At 32.6% G+C, this 14522-nt stretch overlaps 1 protein-coding gene across 1 annotated transcript in view; it reads left to right on the forward strand.

Moving 5' to 3' along the window:
• LOC129605598 (neurogenic locus Notch protein) overlaps positions 1-13440 on the forward strand; it is a 29732-nt gene extending 16292 nt beyond the window's left edge. Inside the window, exons 7-11 of the mRNA XM_055515462.1 lie at positions 5317-5479; positions 5548-11350; positions 11421-11631; positions 11690-12136; positions 13045-13440. Coding sequence (XP_055371437.1) covers positions 5317-5479; positions 5548-11350; positions 11421-11631; positions 11690-12136; positions 13045-13394 — 6974 coding nt within the window. The 3' untranslated portion in view covers positions 13395-13440. The remainder of the gene's footprint in view (positions 1-5316; positions 5480-5547; positions 11351-11420; positions 11632-11689; positions 12137-13044) is intronic.
• The last annotated feature ends 1082 nt before the right edge of the window (positions 13441-14522 follow it).

The raw sequence follows: 14522 nt of genomic DNA on the forward strand, positions 1-14522 counted from the left end.
AGCGCTTTAAAAAGTAATAAAAGTCCTGAAACATGAGGAAGAAAGCAATAAACAAGTGAAAAACTGAACAGAAAAATTGAAATGACATGTAAAAAAGACCCATTCAAATCTTCAAAAGCAATTTATTTGGTCGCGAAGCTCGAAAAGTTCCTTATGTCAGTAAAAACAATATTAAACATAGAAAAACTTTTGCTAAAACTCATTCGGAGTGCACTGGGCCAGAGGGTGTAAAGAAGTGGCGCAATATCCTTTGTTCGAACGAAACAAAAATAATTTATTTGGGACAGATGTTCCTACCTTCGTTAAACGTCCACCAAATACTGAATTAAACGCCAGCTTCACGCGCAAAACCGTAAAACATGATGGCGGAAATATAATGATTTGGAATTGTTATGAACAAAAATATTAGGTGTTTATATTATTTTGACCATAGCTGTATATATACCTACATATATATATAATTAAAGTTTATGATAATATAATATAATTATAATTATATGAATTATAAAAGGTTGATATCTCAGCCTATTGCCTAATGTTTTTAGAGATATCTAAGAGATACCAAAAAGAAAAATAATAATTTGGTAACACTATAATATTACAATAAATAATATTGTACTATTAATAAAATAATAATATTACATAATAATATTACAATAAAACCACGTAATGCATGTATCGCAATATTTGAATATAAATATTTTCTAAACTAGATAACGCTTAAACAAATCAATAAAATTCTAAAATTCAATAAATGAATTGAATTCAGAAATTTTCTAAATTTATGATGGGTAATTCAGAAAAAGTGAAAATTGAATTTATGTATATCATTTAGTTGCACTGCAACACTACAACAAATTCATATCAATTTTACAACAACACTTTCATGTACATAATATATGTACACTTGTACCCCTACTGTATTCAATCTAGTTGATTTTGCAGTTCTAGCTACACAATTCCAAAAATTATAAATCAAACTTCATCATTAAAAAAGTAAAATTTGGTTTTTTCCAAAATTGAATACCTACCCGCCTGTTTTAAGTCTAGAAAAGGTAATTTTTTAGTTTTTCAGCACCTTTGCAATAATATGCAGCATTATCATATTAGTCTAGTTTTTAAAAGACCTTTCTTTAAACTTGGGTTTTTACAAAAGAAAAAAGAAGATTACGAGCACCTTTTAAACGATATGATATGTGACTTTCTTTTTTTTCTAATGGACCTTGGAGTGAAGGTACAAATTTCAGTGGTCTAAATGAAAAAGATTGAAATGAGCGCGACTGATTTTTAATATCGATCTGCGTGTAGTAAAAAATCTATATCTGAGACAAATTTTAAGCATCCTAGCTTTTTTAACTCTCGAAAGGCAACTTAAGACCAAATGGACGAATAGGACGGACAAACCTAGATGGACTTAAAATTTGATTTTGATCGAAAATATATTTACATACTTTATGGGTAACAAAATGTTTTCTTCTAAATACATACGCAGTTACAAATTGAATATACCACCTACATATATCACGTTTGAGGTGGGCGAAAAAATGACTGCTGATATTTCTGATAACAATATATTATTCTGGCCTTTAATAACAATAAATGGTAGCTAACAATAACTTTTTTGAAATGCAAATTCGCTATTAAATTTTGAAAATAAGCATTGATTTTTACAATTAGTTATTATTTATTTTACATACATATATTATTAGTTATTATACATACATACGTATGTATGTATGTATGAATAATTGTTGTAAATACCTTTACGTGGAGCAAGATAAATAAGACAGTATAGCTGCTGAATTATGAAATAGCTTAATAGCGGAATATCGTAAATCGAGGTGTGGGTGTAAATATTTATGCTTTGTAAAGGAACAAAAAATATTTAGTCATACAATTCAAGCTAATTAAAAAAAAACAGAACAGAGCCGGTTTTGTGTAGCAAACTTCCTCTCTCTTCATAGTAGTTTAGTTCAAGTATAAGTACTCGACATATAAACATATCACAAATAAAAAACTAAATTTCATATGCATACATATACATATGTTTACAAATACAAGTGTAGCAATATTTATGTGTGCATTTATAAATTATACGTACATTTACATACACATATTTAATTTATAAAGTATTTATAAAAATATTTAAATACATAAATGTGCATATAAAGACAAAATCATAACAAAACCAGTAACCAGAAATGAAATTAAATACACATTATAAGTATTTGTGTATGTACACAAAATATTCCAAAGAGATATAAATACATAAACCATTAAGACCGTGGGAAAGAACGCTCTCGTTATTGCCCTGTGGGCCTTCATATATATGGTATATATATATAATTTCTTGTTTATACCGTTTATTAAGCTAAAAGTTGTTTATGTGTGAATAAAATACAATTAAAGTACATCTCACCTAAAAATTAGTTTATGCAGTAGAATCGTGGGTACAAAAATTTTTAGTAAAACTTGAATTGTAGAAGAAATCAACGTAAAACTTTATTTTTTACTTTTAAATTCGTTGTAAAACCATTAATACATTTTTTTATGTATGCAATGCATTTAAAAATTTCGTGAAAACAAGTGTATTATTAGGGCTCTTATGTGTGATAAAAATCGTAGAAATTTCTTAAGTCCTTGCGGTAACTGCCTACAACTTTAATAGTAGTTTGGCCATATCTTAGAAAATATTGACAGTACTGAAATTTTACATAAATTAATATGGTAATACGGCAACTTAAAGTCAAAGTCTGTCCCATAGTCAGCTATGGCATATGTTCTCGCACGTAGGATAACAAATTCGTACAGGCATCACAGAGTTGACACGGTCAACTTTATTTTTTCTCGTTTATTCTTAAAAATGATTTCGAATTTGTGTACCAATTGACCATCAGAATGAATATAAAGATTATTAGATACCACATTGCTGCTGGAAAATTTGTTATAAATACTGTAAAAGTTTGCGATTCTATGGTTTAACTTATACTAAGCTATGTACCATAACGAAACTTAAATGCTTTTAGTTTTACTAAATTGCTAGTTTTATGGTAAATTCTTAAACGTCAAATTTTACAAAATCTGAGTTGTCTGAGTTTACGAATACTCTACTGCGTTTTTACTTTCAGTCAAAGTTTAAATTCTTAAACGTTTAAAAAAAGTCAATTAAGCGTCAAAATTAAAGATTTTTTTTTTTACATGCAGACAGTCTGACGTAGTAATTCAGTAAATAAATTTGATGTATTGAGTGACTATCATTACGTTAAAAATAATATAAAAAATATTTTTTTTGTTAATTTTTAATATGTAAAGCATAAAATTATTTTAAATCTAAAAAAAATTTTTTTTTGTCTTGACGTTTACGGATGACCAAAATTCAAAGTCAATTACGGGTTAAAAGCTTACTACATTTCTGTCCGTAAATGTTTTATACGTCAGACAATTTGCAGACTGAAAACAAAATTTTGACGTTAAAGAATTTGCGGTTACTAAATAAAAAAAAATTATAAAGGCCGCTATTTATATTGAAACTTACATATTTTTAGCATTTTTCACTAGACGTTCAAACAACCGCGACTTTACTGTGCCGGTAGGTAGAAAGAAGTATGACCAACATAATGACTTTTTAGGAAGAAATTTATAGAGAAATAAATCTTATTTCAGAAATTCAATTTTGAAAGAGGTTTATAATTTGTAGCAATTTGATTTTTAAAACAAGAATTAAATAAAAATAAAGACAATTGAAATACATATGTATGTACATAGTTCTCTACTTATGTTCATATGTTTAAAGTCATAAGATTAATTTTAGAATTTTTTAAGCTGGATTTCCTTGTTCGCTAATTTTGATTGGCGCTCGTTTTTAGGAACCTATTTCTACGTTAGCCGAATTTTCGTCACGCACACAACAGCATTTTTTTGTGAATAATATAAGTTTTCTTTTAAGAAAATTATACTATTTATGTGACTATGTATGTAGGTATTAAATTTTTTTGCATGCGTGGCTATTCCCAATCAAAAGGGAAAGCTAAATCAAGCTTTTTGGCGTGCTGAAAAATCGGAATCGCTCTCAAATCTGTTTGGTTATTGAGCGATTGAAAACTAAAATCGATAAACAAGGCACTCTAATTTGTTTCACCGAATTTAAAGGATGTGCAATATACTTTTGTAACTTCAAATCAGCAGAATGATTAAGTGAATCAATTAAAAAAAAATAATAGTGACCATTGACTAGTGATCTAATTAGCAAAATTTGTAAATTTATATATGTATACATACAGACAAAGGTATTTACGTTTATAAATGTACTTTTATAACATACATACATATGGCTAGTTGGTACTGGATATGTCGATACAGTCAAGCAAATTTTCGCCACATTGTTAGATATACATACATATATTGATAACTATAGTGTGTTAATTTTTTTCATTTTTTATCCTCTTTTACATGTTTTCTCTACTACTACACGTGTATATGGCGATCGCAGTAAGCATAGTTTAAAATTTCTTTCTATGTTTCTTTAAAGATTTTCTTTTTTCAAAAATGTATATGTTGTATACTTTACTTGCTTTGCTTTGATTAAATATACCACTTTTTGGAAAAAAATGTTTTTTATTTGTAAACTTATACAAGTAAGGAATTAAATTTTAACGTATCTGCACGTAAACATGGCTACATACATATATACTTGTACACATCGAAAAAGCAACATATTATGATATCTATTACTACTCCTATTACTATAGTAAGAATACAGTGATTAAAAAAGTGAACTGGGAAAAAATTTATGCATAAACGGATATATTTTTTTATTGTATGTACATATGTCTGTATATATGTACATACAATAAAAAAATATATTTTCTAATGCTTTTTTTCGTGTTTTGCAACTTGACGAGTTAACGATAGCATTAATTGAGTACCGTATTAACTAAAAAAAAGGTTTTTTGAAGAGATATCGAGAGCAAATTTCATAGTATGTATCAACCAGGGCTACGTTCTTTCATTTGAAGAAATTGTGTAAGTGTAATCAAAGCAAAGACGTTGAAAAAGGAATGAAGGAGTTAATAACGCCACCAAGGTGCATTATGTAGCTTTTTTCCATCTAAATTAAATTGTAAAAACTTCGCTGTTTTCCTCAAAAGTCTAATTTTATTTGAATTTAACTTCAGAATTTTTTTTGAATTGTAGATTTTAAAATGTTTTACATACATACATACATATATGTATATGTTATACTACTTAATTTAATTTTGGTATATAGTACATACATGTATGTATTTAAAATTTAATTATATTTATATATATGTGTAGGTTTCCAAGGGAAAAATTGTGAAGAAAACATTGACGATTGCCCTGGAAATTTATGTCAAAACGGTGCTACCTGTATTGATGCTATTAATGCGTACCGCTGCAAGTGCTCACCGAACTTTACAGGAGATAATTGCGAAATTGATGTTGATGAATGTGCTATAAAGTAAGTTTCCGTTGAAAGCTTAAATATAATATCAAATGGTTTTTAAAATATTGCATTATCATTTATAGACCTCAGATATGTCAAAACGGTGCGACATGTACCAATACTCATGGAAGTTATTCTTGCATATGTGTAAACGGTTGGACCGGTGTAGATTGTAGCGAAAATATAGACGATTGTGCTAATCGAGCATGTTTTAATGGAGCGACTTGTATTGATGGTGTAGGAAGTTTTTATTGTCAATGCACTCCTGGTAAAACAGGTTTGTTGTGCCATTTGGACGACGCTTGTACATCGAATCCATGTCATGCAGACGCAATGTGTGATACCAGTCCAATAAATGGATCATTTACCTGCTCATGCGCGTCTGGTTATAAAGGTATAGACTGTTCAGAAGACATCGACGAATGTGATCAAGGATCGCCTTGTGAACATAATGGAATTTGTGTCAATACACCAGGTTCATTTGCATGCAATTGTTCTCAAGGTTTTACTGGCCCTAGATGTGAAACTAATGTTAATGAATGTGAATCACACCCATGCCAAAACGAAGGAAGTTGTTTAGATGATCCTGGTACTTTTAGGTGTGTTTGTATGCCCGGATTCACCGGTATACAGTGTGAAATTGATATCGATGAATGTCAAGCAAATCCGTGTTTGAACGGTGGAACTTGCCACGATATGATTAATGGTTTTAAATGTACCTGCGCGCTTGGGTTTACAGGATCTCGATGTCAAACCAATATTGATGATTGTCATTCCCAACCTTGCCGTAATAATGGAATATGTCATGATTCTATAGCAGGATATAATTGTGAATGCCCACCTGGTTACACGGGGTTATCATGTGAAATTAATATAAATGATTGTCAGTCGAATCCATGTCATCGCGGAAAATGCATTGATGGCGATAATTTGTTTACTTGCCTTTGTAACCCTGGATATACTGGCTATTTGTGTCAAACACAAATAAATGAGTGTGAATCAAATCCATGTCAATTTGGCGGTCATTGTCACGATCTGATCGGAGGTTACAAATGTTTATGTAAAGCTGGAACCTCTGGGACAAATTGTGAAATAAATGTCAATGAATGTCACAGTAATCCTTGCCGAAATGGAGCGACATGTGTAGATGGAATTAATAGATATGATTGCAAATGCGTGCCTGGATTTACTGGAACTCATTGTGAAACAAATATAAACGAATGCGCTTCAGATCCCTGCGCCAATGGTGGGGTATGCATAGATTTGATTAATGCTTTTAAATGTGAGTGTCCACGCGGATATTATGACGCGAGGTGCCTTAGTGATGTTGATGAATGCGAATCGAATCCCTGTATAAATGGAGGACGCTGCGAAGATGGTGTTAATCAATTTATCTGTCACTGCCCTCCTGGATACGGAGGTAAAAGATGTGAACTTAATATTGATGAATGTGGGTCAAATCCCTGCCAGCATGGAGGTTCATGCATAGATGGCTTAAACTCTTATTCGTGTCAATGTATGCCAGGATATAACGGTCGAAATTGTGAAATAAATATTGATGATTGTATAGACAATCGTTGTCGCAATGGTGGAACTTGTATTGATCTTGTTAATGGCTACAAATGTGTCTGCAAGGTGCCTTATACAGGAAAAGATTGTGAATCAAAACTAGACCCATGCTCAAAAAATCGTTGTCATAATGCTGCAAAATGTTCACCAAGTCCAAACTTTTTAGATTTTTCATGCACATGCACTTTGGGATACACTGGTCGTTATTGCGACGAAGATATAGACGAATGCGCTTTGAGTTCTCCATGTAGAAATGGAGCGACATGTTCGAATATTCCAGGCTCTTATCAATGTTTATGTGCTAAAGGATATGAAGGTCGTGACTGCACGATCAATACAGATGATTGTGCTTCTTATCCATGCCAAAACGGTGGCACTTGTTTAGATGGTATTGGAGACTACACTTGTCTTTGCGTTGATGGATTCGAAGGAAAACATTGCGAAAGTGATATAAATGAGTGTTTAAGCGGACCGTGTCAGAACGGAGCTACTTGTAATCAATATGTTAATTCTTATACATGTACGTGTCCGCTAGGTTTTTCTGGAATTAATTGCCAAACAAACGATGAAGATTGCACAGAAAGTTCCTGCATGAACGGCGGTACATGTGTTGATGGTGTAAACAGTTACAATTGCTCTTGTTTGTCTGAATACACTGGAGCAAACTGCCAGTACAAAATTAATAAGTGCGATTCACAGCCATGTCAAAATGGTGGCACTTGTCATGAAAATGGTAAAGATTACACGTGTCACTGTTCTTATGGTTATACCGGAAAACAATGTACTGATTTTGTTAATTGGTGTACTCCGCGATCGTCTTGTGAAAATGGAGCTAAATGTATTCAAAGAATGAATTTGTTCCAGTGCATGTGCGAACCCGGTTGGACGGGCAAACTATGTGACGTTCAAATGGTATCATGTCAAACAGCAGCAAATAGAAAATCAGTAAGCATAAAACAACTTTGTAATAATGGAACATGTGAAGATTTCGGTAATTCGCATAGATGTCATTGTCATCAAGGATATACCGGCTCATATTGTCAAAAAGAAATAAATGAGTGTGAATCCCAACCATGTCAAAATGGCGGAACGTGCCGAGATTTAATTGGTTCATATAAATGTATTTGCAAGAAAGGATTTCAAGGGCAAAACTGTGAACTCAATATAGATGATTGTAAACCAAATCCATGTCAAAATGGTGGAACATGTCACGACCTAGTTAATAATTTTTCATGCTCATGTCCTCCTGGAACACTTGGAATTATTTGTGAATTAAATCAAGACGATTGCACACCCGGCGCTTGCCACAATAATGGAACGTGCATTGATCGTGTCGGAGGATTCGAATGTTTCTGTCCTCCAGGTTTCGTCGGTTCTCGTTGCGAAGGTGATATTAACGAATGTTTATCAAACCCATGCTCGAATGCTGGTACATTAGATTGCGTGCAATTAGTAAATAATTATCATTGTAACTGTAAACCTGGCTACATGGGCAGGCATTGCGAAAATAAAGTAGATTTTTGTGCGAATTCACCATGTCAAAATGGTGGTGTGTGTTCTACAAAGCAAACTAGTCACCATTGCGTCTGTGCCGATGGATTTTATGGTAAAAATTGCGAATTTTCCGGACATGATTGTGATTCAAACCCATGTCGTGCTGGTAATTGTATCATTGATGACGCTGGCGGCTATCGTTGCGATTGTCCATTTGGTACCGATGGTACACATTGTGAAGAAGATACTGTTGATGAATGTAAACCAAGAAATCCATGCCAAAAAAGTGCTTCTTGTGAAAATTTATTGGGAGACTTTGCATGTTTGTGTCCAAAAAATTGGGCTGGCAAAATTTGTGATACATTTGATCCAAGCTATCCAGGCTGGGAAGCTGATAAACGTTTATCAAAAGATTTAAATTTTTTTGTAAAAGATCTAGCCATACAAAGAGAACAGTGTGTTAAAAAAGGGTGCATTCAAAAGAAAGGTAATCATAGATGTGATGAAGAGTGCAACACATATGCATGTAATTTCGACGGCAACGATTGCTCACTTGGCATAAACCCATGGAGAAATTGTACAGCTTCTATTGATTGTTGGAAAGTGTTTATGGATGGCAATTGTAATGAAGAATGTAATAACCCTCAATGTCTTTTCGATGGCCGAGATTGTGAAAGAAAATTAGAGCGTTGTAATCCAACATATGACGCGTATTGTGCTAAGCATTACGCTAATGGTTTTTGTGATTATGGATGTAATAACGCTGAATGCAATTGGGACGGGTTAGATTGCGAAAAAGAGGAACCTCCAATGCTTGCAAACGGTGTTATTTCTATAATAGTCTTGATGGATATATTTAAGTTCAAAGAAAGATCTGTGTCTTTTCTTCGAGATATGGGTCATCAGTTAAGGACCACTTTAAGAATTAAGCAAGACCGACTTGGAAATGATATGATTTACTCATGGAAACGTGGCTCAGAAATGACAGGAATGCAAGATACAGGAGTCCAAGTTTTTTTAGAAATAGATAATAGAAAATGTGACGAATGTTTCAATACGGCTAGCGAAGCGGCGGAATTTTTAGCTGCAACTGCTTCCAAACATACATTATCACCAACATTTCCTATTCATCGGGTTCGTGGAATTGACAATCCAAATGAAGATATTCCACAGGTTCCAACTGATGTGAAATACGTTGCGTTGGGAGCTATAATTGTATTATTAGGATGCATGTTGGTTGGTGTTTTGGTAACAGCTCAGCGAAAACGAGCTCATGGTGTCACATGGTTTCCTGAAGGTTTCTTTACAGCGGCAACCGGACCTCGAAGGCACTCGAGAAGACGTCCAGATGGGCAAGAAATGCGAAATTTAAATAAAAATGGAGCATTGACTTGCATGGATTCTGATTTAAATATGAATTCTGGTCATCTGGGTCATGGACAACATTGGTCCGATGATGAGTCAGAAATGCCGCAAGCAAAACGTTTCCGTAATGATCAAGGCTATTCTAGTGATCATACAATAGTAACGGACTATGAGGAAGCTGATCCCAGGGTTTGGTCTCAGCAGCATTTAGAAGTAGCAGATGTTCGTCCATCAATAATGACTCCACCAGCTCATCAAGATGGAAAACATGACGTTGATGTTCGTGGCCCCTGTGGAATGACTCCTTTAATGGTGGCTGCAGTTCGCGGGGGAGGAGTGGACACGGGTGATGATATTGATAATACCGATGATACAACGGCACAAGTAATTAGTGATTTATTAGCCCAAGGTGCTGAATTAAACGCTACAATGGACAAAACAGGTGAAACATCTTTGCATTTAGCTGCTCGTTACGCACGCGCAGATGCAGCAAAACGTTTATTGGATGCTGGCGCTGACGCTAATTGTCATGATAATACTGGTAGAACACCGTTACATGCTGCGGTAGCTGCAGATGCAGTAGGTGTTTTTCAAATTCTATTAAGAAATAGAGCAACGAACTTGAACGCACGTATGCATGATGGTACAACTCCACTGATACTTGCTGCCAGGTTGGCGATTGAGGGTATGGTTGAAGAGCTAATCACCGCAGATGCAGACATAAATGCTTCTGACAATTCAGGGAAAACTGCATTACACTGGGCGGCAGCTGTCAATAACGTGGACGCTGTTCAAATCTTACTAATGCACCATGCAAATCGTGACGCGCAAGATGACAAAGATGAAACACCATTATTCTTAGCCGCGAGAGAAGGTTCTTATGAGGCTTGTAAAGCACTTTTAGATAATTTTGCTAACCGTGAAATTACCGATCATATGGATCGATTGCCAAGAGATGTAGCCAGTGAAAGGTTACATCATGATATAGTTAGATTACTAGACGAACACGTGCCGCGTAGTCCACAAATGCTACAAGTGACGCCATCACAAATGATTAGTTCACCACCAACACATCAACAAATGATTCAACAAAACTCAATGATAACTGCGAGTGGCGGTGGGGGTGCTGCTGCTAAAGCACAAAAAAGTACTACCAAAACCAAAAAACAAAAATTATTAGGCTCAACCACACCGAATAGCCCAGAAGATGATATTAGTCTTAAGCGAAAGCCAAGTACAAAAAAGCAAGGATCGTTGACAGCGAATAAAAAAGGTCAATTATTGACTGACGTTCAAATTTTAGACGCCCAGCTAAGTTCTATAGAATCCCCATTAACCGCTGGTTTACCAAGTCCATATGACACAGCTAGTTTGTATTCGAACGCAATAGCGACTCATCATACAATGGATTTATTGAGTGGTAGTAAACAACCACCTAGTTATGAAGATTGTATAAAAGTAAATTCACTTAAATTAATATTTAAAAAAATTATTTTAATTTTTAATGTTTTCCTTTGTTTTTGCTTAGAATGCGCAATCAATGCAGTCCCTCGCAAATATGAACTTAGAAAACTTTACGTATTCGCTAGGTTCGCCATTTCAAGAAATTATGAATGCTCAAAGAACTAATAATCAAACTTTGCAAATTGGTGAACAAGGACTTAGTCCCCCCTATTCGAATCAATCACCACCTCATTCAGTGCAAAGCAATATGGCTTTGTCGCCTCAAGGATATATAGGTAATAAATTAAATTGTATAATATAATAAATATAAAATAAAACCTTTTTTTTTACTAGGATCTCCTTCTCCAGCAAAAGCACGGCCGACTTTACCTACATCCCCAACTCATATACAAGCTATGAGACATGCAACACATCAAAAACATCTAATAACTGGAAATACAGCTAACAACAGTAATAAAAGCAATAACAATAATGCAAATACGAACGGAAATAGTTCGAATAGCAGCACAAGTAATTCAAATAGTTTTCAATCAAATTTATCACAACAAAACTCACCTGCAAGTTGTGGTGTTACTTCGCCGAACAACGGTATAAATCAACAACACCAGCAGCATCAACAATCGCAACATCAACAATCCCAACACCAACAACAGCAGCAACAATCGCAAAGACAACAGCAAACTTCCAGTAATAACAATAGTGCAATATTGCCTTCAATCCAAATGGGTTTTGATTTTGCCTCGGCGAATTTAGATTTGAATGGATTTTGTGGTTCCCCAGGTAACATTTTTATTTTTAACCTTCTACATTGACTTTTAAAATACCTGTAAAAAGTATTTTTTTTTTCTGTTTTTACTGATATCTTTATTTACACTATCCCAAAAACAATATTTTTCAAAAACAAATCACAAAAATCTATTAAAAATAATTAGAATTGACTTTAAAAAAACGCCCGGGGTGGTGAAGTCCACTGGGTAACAAAATTGACTTTAAAAATATTGCCATTGTAAAAGTGTATGTATGGATTGATTGAACTTACTTTTAAATTAAACTTTGCACAGATTGTATTGTTTTACAATTTATAATAATTATGTGCATTTATTAATGCGCATTTTTTCATATTCTGTTCACGTTGTTATTTCCTCTTTCACTTGTTTGTCTTTTTTCATCTGCAAATCAGAATAAAAACATAAAATGAGAGAGTGAAATAGTTACGTTGTTGAACACTTGGTGTTTTTGACTTTTTATAGTTACAAAAGTGCGCACTAATAACACCAATCAGTTTACATTAGGAAAAAATATTGCCCATCTGCGGTACTTCGCTTGAAAGCAAACGAAAATACCAGAATTTATATAGTGATTTCAGTGTAACACTATGAGTTTAAACTTCAAAATATTATCAACTATATACAAAAAAGAGAATGAATAGATTTTTATAAATGCAATACTGCAAAATAATAACTGCGGAACGAAATATTACAAAAACATAACGTGATGAAGATGCAATATATATTTAACTGTGCTATTTTACTATTAAAATTTAATTCTTGTCTTGTGAAAGGACAATATTGAGAAAGGAACTTATAGATTTATAATAATTTTTGAGTTTCTAGTAGCTTGTTAATATAAGTTAAATGTAGTCAAATGGTAAAATTTACTCACTACACCATCTTTGTTTTTTTTTTTAGATTCGTTTTCTGGCCAAATGAACCCTCCATCAATACAAAGTTCAAATTCAAGTTCAACTCCATCAAATTTACACTCGCCATCATCGCAAACAATGCAGTCAACACAATCCTTTTATCAATATTTAACACCGCCAAGTCAGCATTCGGTTGGTGCCGGAGGACAAACACCACAACACTTAGTTCAGACATTAGACAGTTATCCAACACCATCGCCAGAATCACCTGGGCATTGGTCAAGTTCGTCACCACATTCAACATCAGACTGGTCTGAAGGGATTCAATCACCTAATAATAATATTTATGTGACAGGACATCAAGCCAATAAAGGTTCTGAAGCTATATATATATAAATAGGATTAGAAAACAGAATTATCTATTTAAACATTCGGTTAAAAATGATAAAAAAAGAAAATCAATTAGAAAATCTCTACGTTGTATTTAATAAACATAGTTGAATATTTTCTTAAGTTTTAAAATTAGCTATTAATAATTAAAGGTAGTATCTCTTTCCAAAATTATTAAAAACTAAAACTTCAATGGAAATAATTCTCATATATTACTTAAATATAAATCTTGATGTAATATTACGCATATTTGAAAACGACTTTAGTAACTAAATTAAAATATAAAACAAATTAGGAGAATACAATAATAGTTATTTGTAACTAAAATTCCAATCTGAGTGCTTAAAAGTTAAAAAAAATCATCCATTGATATACGGTTTTTGGGTTGTCAGTTTTTTTAAAGTTTTTAATTAAATAACTTCAATTTATCTTTTTTCAGAGTTACTTTTTTGTTTTGCCTTTTACTGTGTAGAGGGTGCAACAATCTATAGGTAAAGGAATATTAATACCTTCTACAGGTAAAAAAATATAACATACGTACTTGGACCCTCTCATGTTAAATTTCAATTTTATATTCCAATTTGAAACGTCTAAGTTTTTATGAGGCATATGATATTTACATTATTTAGTTTACGTTAAATGCAAATTTAACGTAAAGATGAAAAAATTTTCTTTATTTATTATTTTTTGTAAACTACAACAACTTTTTATTTTTTGAATTATTTGGTATCTTTAAAATGGGTAGATTTTCCATGTACGTAATTTCCACCGCTTAAAACATGGTTTGCAACTGTTTCGTTATGTAATCTTAAAGTCAGGTTATAATTTTATTGATATTAATCGTTATAAATGTACAAATTTCTAAATCCAAAAAATAATGATTCCTCTGAATTCAAAAACAATTTTCTAAAGAAATATTTGGGATTTTAAATTTTTTCGAATTATTTAAAAAGTATTATTTAACGTGTTAAATAGAATTTAAATTTACAACTAAAGTTGACAAAAAACTTTAAATTACTAAGAACTATAGTCTATAAATTTAAAGAGTCAAAATTTTATTGCAATTTACAAAGCAAAATAATAGTAAAAAATATTAGTAAATTTTTCATAACATAAATACATATGTATCTATGA

The sequence above is a fragment of the Condylostylus longicornis genome, unplaced genomic scaffold (genome assembly GCF_029603195.1).
Source record: "Condylostylus longicornis isolate FDR11 unplaced genomic scaffold, ASM2960319v2 ptg000013l, whole genome shotgun sequence".
In the NCBI taxonomy this organism is placed as follows: domain Eukaryota; kingdom Metazoa; phylum Arthropoda; class Insecta; order Diptera; family Dolichopodidae; genus Condylostylus; species Condylostylus longicornis.